Consider the following 19,536-nt stretch of genomic DNA (forward strand, 5'->3'; position numbering starts at 1 on the left):
AAAATACCCTTTTAGAAATTTATTTTCCAAAATGTCATTTTAATTACTTTAATATATTCCCAGTTTGCTTATGAGTATTTTCTGAAATTTTCTAAATTCTTACTCATGCTAGGGAATGGCTGGTATAGGCAAGCTACTCAAGTTTGGACCTATGTCATATAAAGGCCTGATCTACCACCTTGAAGGAAGTCTATGCTTAGAAGAATTTGAGGATATATTGCTGGGCCAGACATCCAGAGATACTCTGTGGTTTGCAAGGTTTCCAAGTCGCTTTTCAACATTTTATCTTAAGGGTTCTGCTTCACTTAGTAAACTAGTAGTGGTACCTTTTTTTCTACCTTCAAACCTTGCATCTAAAGAGTCTTAGTAGCATGATTTGGCAGGCTATTGAGGTCTTTCCATTTCTTAATAAAGCCATTCACTGTCTTCTTAATTTGTAAGAAGAGATTTCCAATAATAGTTTATCAGGTCTTTGTATATAAGCTTTGACAAAAATTCAGTGGTCTATAAATCTGCCCAGAAGATATTCTCACCAAAGATTTCATGCCATTTGAGTACATGAAGAAAATTAGCTGGTACTATTGAGAAATGTTGGAATGTAGGAATTTCTCCAAAAAATGATAGATGTATTAACAGAAGAAAACTTGATAATAAGGCCAGCATTGGACATTTATTTTAACCAAAAAAACCTAGAATAGAATGTCCAAATTTTTTACAACAACCTGTGTTTTGGGCATTTTCTTCCATTTAAAGTGTTCATTCTTAGGGCATGGTAGGGTGGCTCTGTTGGTTAAACATCTGCCTTTGGCTCAGGTCATTATCTTGGGGTCCTGGGATTGAGTCCCTTATCTGGCTCCCTGCTCAGCTCTGCTTGTTCCTCTCCCTTTGCCCCTCCCCCTGCTCAATCTCTCTGTCTCTATTTCTTAAATAAATAAATCCTTTTTTTTAAAGTGTTCATTCTTAATGAAAAGCATGAATTTATAAAAACAAATGTGGCAATTGGATTTTTGAAAAAGTAATTGAATTTTCCATCTACTCAGATTTCAATTTCACAAGTGCTTTATTTTCACTTCTCACTGATCTTTAGCTGGCTACATAACAGAGCTTTATTGTTTCCCCCTTCCTTTACACCTTCTTCTTTTCCCCCTTGGCTCTGATAAATAGTGATTTGTTTGTTAGTTCATTTATTCAAAAAAATATTTATGAAGCAATTACTGTGTGGCAGAGAATGTGTCATATGTTATATATAAAATAGTGCCCTCACCAATTTGCATGTAGCAGAGAGGAGAAACAAGCTTTTACTTTAAATGTGTGGTTATAGAAACAGCCAAAATCACCATCAATAGGGGATACATTGAATAGATTATGATATTTCTGTAAAATGAATGTTTTATATATATCTCTCTCTCTGTGTATGTGTTTTACATTTTTAGAAAAATACCTAAGACACTGCCAACAGTGAAGTAGAAGACACAGCTTCTACTGAGGGTCCATGGGGACTGGACTTGTTATTCATTATATGTAATCTTGTACCTTAAAAAAGAAATAAGCCTCTATTCATGTACTATATTTTCAAAGAAACTTTAAGTGAATAAGATTGAAGGAAAATTAACAGTACAATGAATAAGCAAATAAATAAGTAATTACACTTTTGTCAAAAAAAATCTGGAGATAAAACCTTCAAATTTTACAACAATCGTTCATTATCTTAATTTTTGTGTTTTATCCAAAATGCCTTCTTTTACCAGGGGTGTTGTCACATTTGAAGTGAACAGGGACAACTGTCAGTCTAGATTGTTCTGTCTAAGGCTTGTTGGATGATGAAAGAATGGCCAAATTTACATTTTCTATTTCACTTGTCAAAACAAACATGGTCACAGATTTCCTGGGAGAATTGAGCCTGAGACCTCTATTTAATGTTGATATTACAGTATCTAGAGCTGAAGTTGGATACAGATTATCCCATGTGATTATTCTATTGAAGCTGATGTGGTTCCTTGACCCTTGTACTCCTTCTTCCATTCCATTTTGAATTTCTTCACATTAGGTAAAATGGATAGGTATAATGACAAGAAATAGCTTTTCTAATCATAAATCAGCCTGTTATTCTTGGATAAAGTTTGGATAGTCCTGATGTAATTTTAAATACATTGCTGTACTTGTTAATATATCACTTGAGATTTTGAAAATAAGTTTTAAATTGAATTGGCCTTTTACTTTCCTTTTCTTGATCTTTTTATTCCTTCTATATCAACCTTATCCTAATCTTAGGAATAGAATTTTGGAGCATCCTCTCTTATATTCCATAGAAAACTTCAATTCAGATAATTGTTTTATGAAGATTTTTATAACTCATCTATAAAAATGCCTGGATCTAGCGTTTTTTTAATTCAGTAGATTTTTGACTACTGATTCAATTTGTTTCTTTTTAATCTATTTGGTAATTTAACTTCTAGAAATTATTTACTTTTTCCATGTTTTTAAGTTAAGTGCCTGAAAATGTTTATAGTATTTTGTGATTAATTTTTAATATTCTTGATCTATGTGTGTAATTCCCTTTACATTCCTAATATTGTTTATTTGTATCTAGGTTCTTTTTCTTAATTAAGGTCTTTATTATTCCAATATTCATGGTATAACTGTTGAAACTGTTTAAGAAAGCAACCTGTTTTAAATCAATTATTAAATATATTTCTGATGATAAAAGTTTAATTTTTCTGAGAGCACTGTATAATCATTCCACTTAGCTACGAATTCACTGTTTTTTCATATTCTGACTAGAAAGTAAGCATTTACTGGTTTTCATATTTTTGAACAGGTCCACTGAATTCCTTGAAGAGTGGGACTTATGTTGGGTATTAGTAGGGCACCTTCATGTTTTTTAATAAAGATTTTTGTTAAATGTTTTCTTCAGGGGAGTTTTATAACTTTTGGTGTATAGAATGAATCTCACCTGGTAAGATCAAGAATTGTTCCTAACCCAGGGAATGCCAAGCACTGATTTCATTAATTCTTTTTTTTTTTAAGACTTATTTATTTATTTATTCATGAGAGACACACACACATAGAGAGGCAGAGACACAAGCAGAGGGAGATGCAGGCTCCATGCAGGGAGCCCGATGTGGGACTCGATCACAGGACTCCAGGATCATGCCCTGAGCCGAAGGCATACGATCAACCACCGAGCCACCCAGGCATTCCTTTATAATTCTTTTAGAGAATTATTTTCCCAGCCTTCAGAAGTTTCCTTACATACACCTGCTGATTGTCAAGTAGACCTATGCATATCTCTGGAGTTTTCTCCCTGTTCACCTCTCTCTTCTGTGGTACTCTGGTCATCCATACTCTGAGACAGCTAGACTCAGCTCCATCACTCCAGATGTAGTCAGGAAACTCTCAAGACAGTAAACTGGGGCAATAGAATGGCTGTGATCATTTGTATTCCCTTCTCTGAGAATCACTGACCTTTATTGTCTGATTCTAGTGTTTTTTTTCAGCTTTATTGAGATGTAACTGATATAAAACATTGTGCAAGGTTAGGGTGTACAACATGGTTTAATACATATCTATATTATAAAATGATTACCACTGAAAGGTTAGTTAACACAACCATCTCAACCCATAATTATAATTTTTTTGTAGTGAGAACATTGAAGATCTACTTTCTTTGAAATTTTCAAGTATAGAATACAGTACTGTTAACTATAGTCCCTGTGCTGTACATTAAATTCTTCAGACTTTATTTATTTTAGGACTGTAAGTTTATACCCTTTGACCAACATTTTCCCATTTTTTTCCAAACCTCAGTCCTTGGTAACTACCAGTCTACACTCCATTTTTTGTGAGTTTGTAATTTTTATATTTCATGTAAAGGTGTGTGTGTGTGTGTGTGTATATATATATAATTATGGATGAATAAAGTGTATATGGTATGTATATATGGTGGGTATGTGTGTATATAGTGTGTGTATATATATATGCCAATACACACACATGCACCATATATACATACCATATGTTCTTTATCTATTCATCCTTCAACAGACACTTAAGTTTTTCCCATGCCCTAAGTATTGTGAATAATGCTGCAAAGAACATGGGAATGCAGGTATTTCTTTGAGATACTGATTTTTATTTCCTTTGGATATAAACCGAGTGGATTGCTGGATCATATGGTAGTCCTATTTTAAATTTGTAAGAAATGTTCATACTGTTTTCCATAAAGACTGAATCAATTTACATTTCTACCAGCAGTATCAACGTTTTCCTTTCTTCCACATCCTCCACTAGCACTTGTTATTTCTTGTCTGTTTGATAACCATTCTAATAGGTGTGAGGTGGTTTTAATTTGCATTTCTATCATGATTAGTAATGTTAATCATCTTGCATATACCTTTGTAAATGTCAGACATTTATATATTGGCTTTGAAAAAATGTGTATTCAAGACCTTTCCTAAATTTTTAATCAGATGATGATGTTTTTGCTACTGAGTTGCATGAGTATTAATAGATATTTGATATTAACCTCTTATCCAGATACATGGTTTGCAAATATTTTCTCCCCTTCAATAGATTGCCTTTTCATTCTTTTGATCATTTTGATTGCTGTGCAAAAGCTTTTTAATTTGATGTAGTCCAGTTGTTGGTTTTTGCTTTTGTTGCTTATGCTTTTGGTACCACATCCAAAAAATATCATTGCTAAGACCAGTGTCAAGTTTTCCTTTGTTTCCTTCTAGAGCTTTATGATTTCAGGTCTTTCATTCAAGTTTTTAATACATTTTCAGTTAAATTTTACGAATGGTGGTAAGATAGGGATCCAGTTTCATTCTTTTGCATGTGGTTTTCCGGTTTTTTTTCCAGCATCATTCCTTAGAGAGAACTATCCTTTCCCCATTGAGTATTCCTGGCTCCCTTCTTAAATATTAGTTGACTATATATGTAAGGATTTATTTCTGAGCTCTTGATTCTGGTCTGTATATCTGTTTTTATGCCATGCCATACTGCTTTAAATTCTATAGCTTTGTAATATAGCTTGAAATGAGGAAGTGTGATGCCTCCAACTTTATTCTTTCTTGGTATTGCTTTGTCTATTCAGTGTCTTTGTGTTTCTATACAAATTTTAGGATTTTTTTTTATTTCTGTGAAAAATGACATTGGAATTATGGCAGAGATTGTGTTGAATCTATACATAGCTTAAGTGGTATGGATATTTTACAACATTAATTTTTCTGATTTAAGAATATGAGTATTTTTCTATTTGTATCTTTTTTCATCCAAGTCTTACAGTTTTCAGTGTACAAATCTTTCACCCCCCCTTTTATTCTTAAATATTTTATTTTTCTGGTATTATTGTGAATAGACTTTTTAAATTTGTTTTTCAGATGTTTCATTATTAGCGTAAAGAAATGCAACTGATTTTTCTGTTTCTTTTGTATCCTGCTACTTTACTGAATTTATTGATTAGTTCTAACAATTTTTGGTGGAGTCTTTAGGATTTTTTATATATAAGGTTATATTATCTGCAAACAAAGACAGTTTTACTTTTTCTTTTCTAGTTGGGTGCTTTTTATTTATTTCTCTTGCCTGATTGTTCTGGCTGTGAGTTCCAAACTACATTGAATAGGTATAGTGACAGTGGGCTCTCTTATATTGTTCCTGATCTTAAGAGGAAAAGCTTTCCACCTTTTACCATTATGTTAGCTGTAGGCTTGTCATATATGGCCTCTTATACCCACTTTGTGAAGACATATTACCATGAAAGAATGTTGAATTTTATCAAATGCTTTTTCAGAAACTATTGAGATAGTCATAGGATTATTGTACTTTATTCTATTAATGTGATGTATCCTACTTAATCACATACATTGAACCATCCTTGCATGCTAGGAATGAATCCCACTTGATCATGGTATATGATCCTTTTAATGTGCTGTTTAATTTGGTTTGCTAGTATTTTGTTGAGAAATTTTTCATCTATATACATCAGGAATATTGGCTTGGAGTTTTATTTCCTTGTAGTGTCCTTATCTGGCTCTGGTAATGCTGGCTTTGCAAAATGAATTTGCAAGTGTTCCCTTACTTTAGTTTTCTAGAACAGTTTAAAAAGGATTGGCATTTTTAAAAAATGTTTTGTAGAATTTGCCCTTGAAGGCATCTAGTACCGAGCATTTCTTTGTTGGGAGATTTTTGGTTACTTGCTCAATCTTTTTGCTCATTATTAGTCTATTCAGATCTTTTATTTCTTGATACATTGTACTTTTTAAAGAATTTACTCATTTCTCCTAGGTTGTCTGATTTATTGGCATGTAATTAATTCATAGTAGTCTCTTACAACTCTTTGAATATCTGAGATCAGTTATAATGTCTTCTCTTTTTTCATTAATTGTTTTTAAGGTTTCAACTATACCTTATTTCTTCAATCATGCCATATTTTAATGGGTGTGCAGTACTTTTACTTGGCATCAATCATGAGTTGGCTTTGAAACAATACTGATTTCTTCATTCCTTTGGGATGACTATGCCAACAGGAGACAGGTCCCATTCTATTCCAATTTGTGTTTCTGTGTATGCCCATACAGAAACACAGAAAGTAGCTCTGTTAGCTAATACAGCATAGCCATATTTGCCATGGATATCAGATGCCCCTTTCTGATGGCTCTATTTTGCCATTGTTTGCTGAATGCTTTGAACTTGGAGACAACTTAGAATGTTTTTGGCTGTGGGAAACACCATGAAGCTGAATGAATGGTGGCAACTGCAGCTGTTGGTTTGCTGCACTTTGTGCCAAGAGCCCTGAAAAACCTAATTTTTTTGGTCTTTTTTTTCTTGGTAAATCTAGCTAAAGGTTTGTTAATTTTGCTTATTTTTTCAAAAAACCAACTTTTAGTTTCATTAATTGTCTTATTCTTTTCCTTTTTTCTATTTCATTTTCTTTCTGCTCAGATTTTTGTTATTTCTTTCTTTCCTTCTGCTTATTTGGAGTTAGTTTGTTCTTTTTCCATTTCCTTAAAATATAAATTTAGATCGTTTATTTGAATGTCTCATTTCTTAATGTAAGTATTTATTGCTATCAACTTCTGTCTTAGATCTGCTTTTCTGTATCCCCTATGTTTTAGTATGTTGGCTTTCCATATTCATTTGTTTCAAGATTTTAAAAATTTCCTTTTTGATTTTTTTTCTTTGACCCAATTTTTTCTCAGGAGTGTGGGGTTTTGTTTTCACATATTTGTGAATATCTCCTTTTTTCTCCTGTTACCTAGTTCTAATTTCATACCATTTGATCAGGAAAGATTCTTGGTATGATTTTCTAAATTTGCTGAGACATTTTTTGTGACTTCAAATATGATCTGGGACGCCTGGGTGGCTCAGCAGTTGAGCGCCTGCCTTCGGCCCAGGGCGTGATCTTAGAGCCCTGGGATCGAGTCCCACATCGGGCTCCCTGCATGGAGCCTGCTTCTCCCTCTGCCTGTGTCTCTGCCTCTCTCTCTCTCTCTCTCTCTCTGTGTGTGTGTCTCTCTCTCTGTGTGTGTCTCATGAATAAATAAATAAAATCTTTTTAAAAAATAAAAAATAAAATAAAATATTATCTGTCCCAGAAAATGTTTCATCTGTGCTTGAATGTATATTCTGCTGCTGTTGGACTGTTCTGTATGTGTCTATGAAGTCCATTTTGTCTAAAGTATAGTTCAAGTCTAATATTTCCTTATTAATTTTATGATTGAATGATCAGCCCATTGTTGGAGATGGGGTTCCCACAATAGTAGTGGAACCTGCTATTGTTATTGTCTGTTTCACCCTTTAGGTTTGATAATACTTAATGTATTTAAGTGCTTTAATTCTAGGGACATATATATTTTCATTTGTTACATAGTCTTAGAGGACTGACCTCTTTCTCATTTTATAATGGGCTTCTTTGTCTTTTTTTATAGTTTTTGACTTAAAGTCTATTTTGTCTGGTATAAGTATAGTTACCTTTGTTCTCTTTTGGTTACCATTTTCATGGAATATCAATTTTCATCCTTCACTGTAAGCCTGTATGTGTACTTAAAGCTGATGTAAGTATTATAAGCAACATATACTTAGATCTTGTTTTTTTAACCAGTTAGTCTATTCCTTTTGACTGGAGAATTTAATCCATTTACATTTAAAGTACTTATTGATAAGCAAACACCAATGCCATCATATTATTTTTCTGGCTGTTTTGTTAACCCCCTCCCCCCCGGCCTTCTTCCTCTCTTGCTGTTTTCCTTTGTGATTTATGATTTTACTTGATGGTATTCTTTGATTCTGTTCTCTTTACCTTTTGTGTATCTGCTGTTAGTTTTTGTTCTGTGGTTACCATGAGAGTTAAATGAAACACCATGAAGATCTAGCAGTCCATTTTAAACTGATTACAACTTAAGTTTATCATACAAAAAAAACCTCTCTCTCCCTTTTTACTCTCTCCCCACACTTTATGTTTTGATGTCACAATTATATCTCTATATTGTATAGTAATTAACAAATAATTGTAGTTACGATCTTTTAACTTTTATACCAGAATGAAATGATTAAAACACTACCATATTACAGTACTGTAGTATACTGAATTTGGTTATATACTTCCTTTACCATTGTGTTTTATATTTTAATGTTTTCATGTTACTAATTAGCATCTTTTCATTTCAGCTTAAAAAGAACTTTTACCATTTCTTGTAAGGTTAGTCTCATGGTGATGAACTCCCTCAACTTTTGTTGTTCTTGGAAATTCTTTACCTCTACTTCATTTTTGAAGGACAGCCTTGCCAAATAAAGTATTCTTGATTGGTAGTATTTTTCTTATAGTGCTTTGAAAACAGTATCCCACTCTCCTAATCTGTAAGGTTTCTACTGAGAAAGCCACTGATAGCCTCATGGAAGTTCACTTGTATGTGAGGAATTTTTTTTCCTCTTGCTGCTTTTAAACTTTTTGTGTTTGATTTTAGATAGTTTTATTATAATTTGCCTTAAAGAAGATTTTTTTGGGTTGAAACTGAGGACTGTGAGGCTGCATTGAACTTAGATGTCCAAATCTCTTAGCAGATTCCTTTAAGAGGATTATTCTGAATTCTTCTTTAGACAGTTAATTAATTAATTAATTAATTAATTAATTATATCTTTATTTCTTTAAGGCTATTGGAGCTTTATTAATTTATTAGCTTTATTAGTCTTCATGTTTACTTGATTCTTCCCAATCTTCATATTCTAATGTTGGTATTTGCTCATTTGAGGAAGCAGTTTCCTTTCCAGACTTTATAGATTTGCTTTGACAGGGAAAGACCTTGCCATTCAGCTAATCAGGGGCGGAGAGGGGGGGTCAACAGGCAGCTGCTAGCAGCTTCTTGAAGGCAGTGCTTGTTCTCGGGGGCCCCAAATTGGGTGGGGTTGATGTCTGTGCTCCGAGGTTGGTGTGGGGAATTGCCAGTGTTCTGCAGTCAGGTCTGATGGCTGGGCTCTGCGTTCAAGCATAACTGCTGGCTTGTATTGGTGTTCAGGCAGAGCTACTTGCTGGGCTTTGCAATCACATATGGTTGGACAGGTTGCAGGCTATGTTTCCTGGCAGGGTGGTATTGCTGGTTGCACTCTGTGATGGACAAAGCCACATGCTGAACTCCAGATTTGCCTCCTGTCGTTTGGAGTTTCCCAAACAGTGTCCCCTGGCTTAATGGTGCCACTGGCTGGACTCTACATTTAATTAAGGCCATACACAGGGCTTTGCAATCAGATGGGAACTCAGGCTGTGCTTCTTGACTGGGTGGGGTTGTAGGCTGTGCCCTATATTGGATGGGGCTGCACATTAGGCTCTACGATTGAGCAGGCTACGGGTGGTGTTCTGCTGTTTGACAATGTCTCTTGCTGGGCTTTCTGGTTGGGTAAGGACTACCACCTGTATCCTACAGTTGGATGGGGTTAGAGGCTGTGCTCCATCATCAGGCAGGGTTGCATTCGGGGCTCGCTGATTAGGTGGAGCCACAGGCTTTGCTTTGTGATTAGGTGGGGTGACTGGCTGTGCATTCTGTCTGGGTGACTCTGCAATCTATGGCCAGCAATTGGATGGAGCCATAGGCTGTCTGTGCTCTGCATGGGCTATCAGGTTGAGCTTTAGAGCTAGCCAGGGTCTCTAGATGGGCAACCTTTTGAGGCAGGGATTGAAATTATGCTCAACAGTAGGATGCTGCTGCTGGACCTGGTTCCCTACCTGAATGGAACTATAGAATGGGGTCTGTGGCTGCCAGGATCCCTGGCCAGAATTCTCAGGCAGGAGCAGCTGGAAGCTATGGAGTTTGGTGGGGCAAACTTACTTAGCAGTTTGGTGAGGCTACTGACTTGCTTTACTGCCTAGGCAGGCCATAGAATGTGTTATATGCAGCCCATGGCTGCCTGGCATCTTTGGTCAGGCTTCCCTGTTGGGTGGGCCTGAAGGCTATGCCCAGCAGTTAGCTGTGGCCAGTGACTTGTTTCTCTGCTTTCTTGTGTCATAGGATGCCCTATAAAAACCCAGCAGCTTAGGGCAGGCTTCCTGCTTAAGTGGGGCCAGAGGCTATGCTCAGCATTTGAGCAGGCTGCTGACTTGCTTCTTGTGTAGGTGGGGCTCCTCACCAAGATAACCCTCTAGCGGGGGGCCCAAACAAAGCAGAATTGCCATTTAAGCTCCCTGGCCAGTTAGAGGCACTAGCTCAGCTCTGCAAATGATCAGAGCCAGGGACTGAGATCTGTGTTCAGGCCCCACAACTAACAGGAATGCAGTTGGCCAAGATCTGCACACTTGTTGCTTCCAGTAGTCTCCATGAAGCATTTCTTTAGTGGACATTCCAGGAGGCATCAGTGATGTGAGGGAAGCTTGATACCCACTTTGCACTATTCCTTTTCTCGCTAGAGAAACTGTAGGCCCAGGGGGGACCCACTTGTGTAGCACTGCACTGACCTGGAGGAGGAGAAATGCAGTCAAAATGAAACTGCTCCTCTTATCTTATTCTAATGAGGTTTTCTCGTTTCGTTTTGTTTTGTTTTTTGTTTTTTGTTTTTATAACCAAAGTGGATGCTTCAGCCTCACCACCATGTTCTGGAATCTTTGCAAATGTCTCTATATAGTTGCTAGTTGCCCTTTCCGTGAAGGGGACTGAAGTGGGGAACCACCTATTTTTCCATCTTTCAAATGGCTGATTCAGTTTTATTAAACTGTTATTTCATATATTTTGTCTGGTTTTTCAGTTGTTTCAGACATTATGGTAAATTTAATCTCTGGTGCTTCATCTTGGCCAGAAGATATCCTATATATCTTTTGCATAGTTAGTATGATGCAAAACAAAATCAAATCCTAAATATTCAGATAATGTCCTTGCAGACTGACTCTTTTCTGGAATGGTTTTGGAAAGAATAGTCCTTATTGTGTACTTCTTTTTTTTTTTTTACACTGGCTTCTCTATTACTTTTATCTGTAGTTTATCCACAGTTGGATTAGATTATTATATATAATAATGTAATATAAATTACTAATTCATGTATGTTTTATTAAAATTAGATTGGATTTAGTACTTCATGGAAATCTACTGAAATGATTTAATGCTGTTTTTTCTTGCCTTTTTTACACTAATTTTTTTCCATCAATATAAGAGGAAATGAGATGAAGAAGAGAACCTAGACATATTTTTTTTGTGTTGTCTGGAATTTTCTGTCATTAAGGTATGTTCTGGAAAAGGGCATGCTTGTCCTATGGCATATTGCTCTCAAAAATAAATTCTAAGAGGTAGTAGTTTTAGTCTCTTATCAAATTATTTCCTAGAAATCAGCCATCTACTTCAGAAAGAGATTAAAAGCCAAATTTTAAAAACTGTATACCAGGAAATGCCTCATTTATGAATGTATGCACATTTGAGCTTATAAATTGGGTAATTGTGCACCTAACAACTCTGTTTATTTTATCATTATTCACTCTATGTATACAAATTAAGGCTTTGTAATTCAAATTTTGTAGCCTGGGATACTCATGATTAGAGAATGGTTATTTTTCATGCTGCTGTTCAGTGTTAATGCATACAATTACAGAATACCTCATTTACTCTGGTAGATTTGTACCAAGAGCTACTTTACTAAGCCTTTATTCTGAAGTGGTATAGGTAAGTAATAGTTAATTTGGCTGTTATATAAAAAAATATTCAAAAAGGTATAAAAAATCTGTATTGCAGTCTTTGCATCAAAGGACTGAGTTGACATCTGGATTTAAGTTCTGCCAAGTATATTTTAAAAATTAAGTTCCCTTAAAATGATTGTGATAAGAATAGATAACCCAGATATTTTGCAATTATAGCTCATCTCTGAAATGCCTGAGCCCAGATACAATGGTCCTGATAGTTTATTGCCAAACATTGTGCTAAATACTTCCATAGATTTTGGAAGAAAATCAGCCATTATTTAATCTTGACAGTAATTATGCAAATATATACATAGATGTATGGATGTAAGTATTATGTGAACGTGTGTTAGTTTTCTATTGCTGCCGTAATAGTTACTACAAACTTTGTGGCTCAAAACAATAGAAATTTATTCTCTTACAGTTTGGGAGGGCAGAAGTCTGACATGAGTTTTACTGGGCCAAAACCAAAGTGTCAGCAGGGCCACATTCCTCTGGGAAACTCTAGAGGAGAATCTGTTTCCTTGCTTTTCCCAGCTTCTAAGGATGCATTCCTTGTATTTGTTGCTTATGACCCCGTCCTCCCATCTTTAAAGCTAATAGCTACACCATCTTCTCTTCTTTTGTAGTAAAACCTTCCTCTGCCTCCCTCTTATAGGAACATTTGTGATTACAATTAAGGCCCACCTACATAATCCAAGACTGTACATTTTTTTTCCAATATGCTCATCTTCTACTCTTGTCTTTCCTTTCTATAAAACCAGTACTTAAAAAAAAATAAAGTAAAATAAAAAAATAAAATAAAACCAGTACTTAGCAATCTAAGGTCATGAGTTTATGAATTGAAGCACCAATTTACATAACTTGATATTGTGATGAATTCAGAAATAATTTGTATTTGCTATTTGAACACCCGCACATGTTTAGATTCATACCTTCTTATTTCCCTTAAGCCTTTTTGTCACCTTCTCTTTCACCTTTGTTGCTCTTGACACTAATGGAGAATTGACCACTATGCCACGGGTGGTGTTTTTCTAAGTGATATGATGAGAGTTTTTAGGACACAATCCTAAAGGCTCCTGTATTCCTAGAAGGTCATAGATATCTGAGCTAGATTATTTTTTTCTGGTTTTGTTCAGTATCATTCCATTGTTTATGCTTTATCCTATACCTTTGGAGAGAAAATTTTATTTTGTACTTCTAATATATGATTTATGACTTCTAGAGTTACCAATAAATATATTGTAGCAAAGTAAGCATTAATTTTATTGTATAATTTATAAGTGAAATGTTTACATTTTCTTTTTTGAATTACAGGATACCAGAAGGTCCCATCGACCAGGCGCCAGCTTCAGGAAGGGTTCGTGCTTTAGAAGAACAGCTTTTGAAGGCCAAAGAACAGATTGAAAATTATAAGAAACAAACTAGAAATGGTAGGTGATTATGTAGTCTTTTTCTTCTTTAATATGTTGATATTACCACAAATAATTAAAATTTTCTTTCATCAAAATATGAAAATGTTAATACTATTTATTCTTTGACTGCAGGTCTGGGGAAGGATCATGAAATCCTAAGGAGGAGGATTGAAAATGGAGCTAAAGAGCTCTGGTTTTTTCTACAAAGTGAATTAAAGAAATTAAAGAATTTAGAAGGAAATGTACTCCAAAGACATGCAGATGAATTTCTGTCAGATTTGGGACATCATGAAAGGTGCTATTCTTTTTTTACATTTCATTGGGGCTTTGGTAAAGATTATACTCTAAGAATATAAACTGGAATTTTTGTTAATTTCCCTATTGAATGGTAAGTGATACCTACCATATTTAGAAGAAGAGTACCTAAGATTTTAAGGACAATAATTCCCAAGTGTAGTTCATCAACTAAAATATATCACTGGAAAATATTATTTAAAATGTATTTTTAGAAATCTTTATAACCCTAAGTGAACTCTGAAGGTGTCAGCCAGTAATGCATTAAAATATCTTCCTATAAATTTCCTTCATATACAATCAATAATTGGAGTATGCAGTTTTACATTATAGTACATTGGAACTCATACTGAGGCTGGCAGTTATGTTTCTAATTCACACGTTAAAGACTTTAAAATAACACCTTTTTAGGATCTCTAAAGGTTGCACATGTTTTTAATAAATGGCTACATTTCTTTTAATTCTTTTCTACTTAGTTGCTTTAGAAAGAAGAACCTGAGATCTCCCTAGTTAAATTTATTTCTCCTGTTTACATATTCCTGAAAATATGCAGTTTATCTTCCATAGAAAAGAAAACATTTTGGTACTGGAGTATTCATGTGGAACACAGTGTATCTGAGAATCATTATAAATACAGTGAAACCTGTCCTTAGGCCTGTTATATATACAAGTCTATATTCCCAGTAGGATTCTGATGGCAATTACTGTCTCATTAGTGAACAGTAAAAGAAAAATTGTTGTATTAACACAACCTACCACTGGGAAGAAGAAAAGAATTACCCCACAACCAAGAGATTTATATATATTAACAGCATCCCCAATATTGTACAGATTTGAAATACTGTTTTGCTATTTTAAGTGAAATTACAAATAAAATCCATCAGTTTATTGGAATCATTTTAGCATTAATCTACAGAAGTAAGCATTAATCTCAAGGGGCATTCAGCAGTCCCTTTTAAAATTTTAGCCATATTTAGACCATTAGACCAATTGCTGATTAATTCCATCCTTATTGCTTCTCTACCCTAAAGCTGATTCTGAGCATCATGATTCTGCTAATTGGAGCTGTATGCTTGTATGCTTTGCTTAATGCAGTTTTATAGGATAATGCAGATCTGAAGAGGATTTGAGTTGGGTAGACTATGTGGTATTTAAAGGACAATTTTGGCTATTGAATTCTTTGTGTTTAAAGTTTGAGTGATTAAATTACTTGAAAATTTAATCTTCAGGTCTTTTCTAAATTAAAATTATTATTTAAAGAATTATTTTGTGCATGTATTTTGTGACTGTATATAGAAATAGAAAAATATGTGCAAATATACAAATGAAAAAAGTGTGGAGCCCTAAAGTTGATGTAAATCATTGTTAAATTTTTTGTAAGTTGAATTTTGTTTTAAATATATTATGATTCCTGACACTACCTTTTAGTATATGTTAAATAATAATATTTCACTGAAAAGAAAATGGAAAGGTACCCCAGTCAGTTTCTTTTGTTATCTTAGGCAGAAATTCTAAGGAACTTGGGATGCAACTTCACTGGGTAGTAATTTCACTTCAGGTAGCTGTATTAGAATGCAATGATAAAATAATGAGCAAAGCACAGCCAGACATTGGATAAATAACCCTAAAGTTATGAATGTATAATTAGAGAGAATTTGTATGTATGCAGAATATGCCATCTTATAATTTTCAAGATTTTTAAGTGTAAGAATTAAAACAGACTTTTGTGTTTGCCTCTGGTGATTTTTACATTGCACAAAAATTCCCATTTCACTTTTTCATTTCCCCAAATGTAGTGTATAGGTTGTCTCTGGACTAAAAGTTTGTGTTCTCTAAGAAATCAGAGGGTGCGTCGATTAGTGTTTTTGTTCAGCTTTCCCTATGATCACTGTTGTCATCTTTTGGTTCAGAAAGACATCAGTTGGGTGCGTGGATGGCTCAGTCGGTTGGGCATCTGCCTTCGGCTCAGGTCATGATCTCAGGGTTCTGGGATCCAGCCCTGGTGTCAGTGTTGGGCTCCCTACTCAGTCCCCTCTTCCTCTGCCATTGCCCTCTTATGCTCCATCTCACTCTCTGTCTCTCTCTCACTCTCTCAAATAAATAAATAAAATCCTTTTAAAAAATTTAAAAAAAGAAAGACATCAATTATAGGAACAAATTTAGAGGCTTTTGTTTCTTCAAAAGGGTTTTTTTCTTTCTTAGAACTTTGTTCTGATAGAAACATTGATCTTTTTCCTAAGTCAGTTTTATTGTGACATAATTTATATACTATAAAACATATGTATTTTAGTCTGTAGTTCTATGAGTTTTCACAAATGCTTGCAGTTTTGTTACCAACACCACAATCAACATACAGAACATTGCTATTAACCCATGAAGTTTCCTCATGCTCCTTTGTAGTCAGCACCTGCCCATCCCGTAGTCCTTGGCAGTCATTAGGTCTGTTTCCTATACCTATAATTTTGCCTTTTCCAGAATTTTATGTAAATGCAATCATTGTGTAGCTTTGAGTGTGGCACAATGCATCTGAGATTCACCCATATTGTTTTGTGTATTGGTAGTTCATTTCTTTTTATTGCTAAGTAATATCCTATTGTATGGATGTACCATAGGTAGTTTATCCATTCACCAATTGAAGAACATTTGAGTTGTTTATATGTTTTGGTGATTATGAATAAAGCCACTATAAACATTAACATACATGTTTTGGCAGAAACATATTTTCATTTCGTTTGGATTAAATATCTGGAGCGGGATTTGTGGGTCATATATTGAGTGTCTCTTTAATTTACAAGACATGGCCAAACTAGATTTTCAAGTGATGATTTCATTCTAGCAATTGCATGTTACCATACATCATAGTAATTCAGCCAAGTTTACCTGCTGCTTTTGACAATATTGATCATGAATTTACTGTGGCTTCTTTGAACTAGCAAAAGGGAGATTAACAGTTTAGAGTAATTATTATTGTCATGATTTTATTATTTGTGTAGCAGTACAGCTTTAGTGCTTGAATTTATAGCTATATACATTCATCCCTTAACCTCTGGGCATATCATGGGAAATTCTGTCTTACCATCATCTTAGGTTGACTATAGACATATTTAACTTAATCACTGTTGCTTTGGTTCTTTTTTGCATTCCTTATATTGCTAGACACCAGGGTTTATGAAATAGTTCCTGGAGCTACTTATTTCTGATTTTAGATTATAGCCATTATTAAACTTCAAACTGAAGAACAGGAGGGCATACAGGGTTGATGAACTCTTTCTCAATGAAGTTGTTTGAAACTATTGAGAAATAATCTGGCAAAGCAGCAATCTCATTGCCCTGGCCTGGTCTGTATCATCTCATTATCAGTAATATAAAAAACAGCTTTGATAAGACTGAGGTGAGATGTTTCCCAAATGATAAATAATACTTATGGCTAATTATGCTGATTGGCTGTTGAATACTGTGTATTGGGGTTATGTAGCAAGGGAAAGGACTTCAACTCAGGTAAGAGGTGCAATCTCTGGTTATAGGGAAGATTAGTAGGCCAACAGCTTATAGATTTATTTGATCAGAACTGCTGATCATAGCTATTATAGCACAATAGCATGTGTTTTCACTATTTTTATATGGCAAATGCTACTAGACTGTCTTTGAAAGGTCAAAGAATTGGTATTTCCACTCTTGAAAAGTTAAGTTTTGTGAACCTTCAAAGCTGTTATTTGTTTTTTATTTCATGTACACACACACACAGAGAGGAAGGAATCAAGGAAGACCTTAAGTTCTTTGAGATGTGATTTGATTGAGACTTAAATTACACTGGAATGTAGATACTCATTCCTCAGTTGTTAATTTCTTTGGACAAAGTGTTTTTGTCTGATTGTCTTTCTCCTAAGGAATCAGGCTTATTTTTAAGTGCTGCTAGAACACTCCTCCTAATATCCGTGGACAAGGGAACATTGTCATATGAAGTTGTCCTTATTCTTCTTATCACTTAGTCTCTATCAACCAGATCATGATTCTCAGAAACACCCTCCCCTAAAATAAAATTTGCACTGGAAGGAGAATCTAAAGGTAGAAAAGGTGTCTCATCTAATGGCTCTGATTCTGCTTTGTCTGCCCCCAACCTTACATCTCCTTGAGTGTGGTTTCCAAACTCAAGAATGATTTGACATTAAAAATAGTTAGGTAGGATTTCCTACATGTCAGTTACTGTGATAAAGGCTTTCCATTCATTGTCTTATTTTATCAGCGTAGTGATACTTTGAGGCAAGTATTATCATTTCCCATTATATAAATAAAGTTATATTCAGGCTTAGAGAAATTAGAGAGTTTACACAAGTAAGTAGCTAAGCTATTTTACTCCAAAATACTTTTCCTTAATTGTTAAGTTCTTTTTTACACATGGGGATATAAGTCTTTTATCATAGCATTGTGTTGATTAAATGTGGGAAAATATATAAAACACTTTCCACAGTGACTGAAACATTATAGATTCTAGTGGGTTCTAAGGAGACCTGCGTAAGGAAAGCCCCAAAAGAAGATATAAATAGAAAACTCTTAGATGCTGCAGGGCAAGCACAGATAAGGGGAAACTGTTATAGCGCTCAGTAGAAAGAATTTCAAGGTTTAGAACCTAAACATGAGGTTGGTAGGACATCACTCATCAAGTAGCATAATCATGGCCTTATGTGATAGTATGAACTATTTTTGTTCTTGCTCTTCTGGACTCCTCCCCACCCATGTGGGCTGTCAAAAAGCGATGGTCCTAAACTTCCTCCTTGAGACCAGGAAGGCAAAAGGAACATTGTCTCCCTATCTGTCTCCTGGTGACATTTTTATCCTTTGCACTGCTTATTTCTGCCCCAGGAGCAAATCATAGTAAAAGCAGCCTTGGACAAAGCCCAAGTAAGTTTTCTTGCCTGTGATCCAGATTTACTTATGGGTTAGACTCTGTGGTATAGCCTCTCTTAGTCACATTTACTTTAACAAATGATGGATCCTTCACCTTGATATTTTCTTGAATTATGTCTGCTCTTTGCTCACCCTCAGAGGGGAATTTTTGTCTTTAACATTTCAAATCAGGTATAAACAAAATACTCTACTTGTGGTTCTTCATTGACATAATTGAGACAGACTGAAACATTTAAAAATGGTTTTATGGGTATTAAAATATAGAACTAGGAAATTTACTGAAAATACAAAAAACATAAATGTAGCCCAGCTTTTGAAGTAGAAGTTTGATACCTGTCGTAGCTGGCTTGCACTCAGAGTCACAGATTATATTCTAGTCTACTGGTTATCTTCAGGCATCTGTACCCTACCTCAAGTGACTAGCACTAGTCTGCTGGTATTTTGCCTGGGTTTGTATTTCCCACGCTTTGACCTGGCCTCATACCAGACCTTAAGATTTACCACCTACCTCCCAAATTTCTTGATATCTATTCATAGTCTAAACCAAGACAGCCAGATTACCAGCTTTTGGAACACTTCTAGGAAATTTAATCTGAGTAGTCACTGAAAACTCAACATTTCTGTAGAATGACTTTTAGTCACCTTGTTTCCCAGTAATGATCCATAACTTTCTATTTGATTTTTGTCATGTCTTTGGCTAAAAGATGATAAATTTTATGGGATGGTAACTTCTAAATATTATTGTATCAGCAAAGAATTAATTTAAATTTAAGA

General features: G+C 34.8%; 1 protein-coding gene and 1 pseudogene across 12 annotated transcripts in view; one reads left to right on the top strand and one right to left on the bottom strand.

The window, feature by feature from the left end:
• Positions 1–19,536, top strand: part of FUT8 (fucosyltransferase 8) — a 301,575-nt gene that overhangs the window by 186,868 nt on the left and 95,171 nt on the right. For all 12 annotated transcript variants that reach the window (XM_077909653.1, XM_077909648.1, XM_077909645.1 and 9 more), the window contains 2 exons: positions 13,466–13,581; positions 13,696–13,858. In XM_077909653.1, the coding sequence (XP_077765779.1) occupies positions 13,466–13,581; positions 13,696–13,858 (279 nt within the window). The remainder of the gene's footprint in view (positions 1–13,465; positions 13,582–13,695; positions 13,859–19,536) is intronic.
• Positions 6,466–6,732, bottom strand: LOC144321300 (cytochrome c oxidase subunit 7B, mitochondrial pseudogene; annotated as a pseudogene).

The sequence above is a fragment of the Canis aureus genome, chromosome 9, assembly GCF_053574225.1.
Source record: "Canis aureus isolate CA01 chromosome 9, VMU_Caureus_v.1.0, whole genome shotgun sequence".
Lineage (NCBI taxonomy): Eukaryota > Metazoa > Chordata > Mammalia > Carnivora > Canidae > Canis > Canis aureus.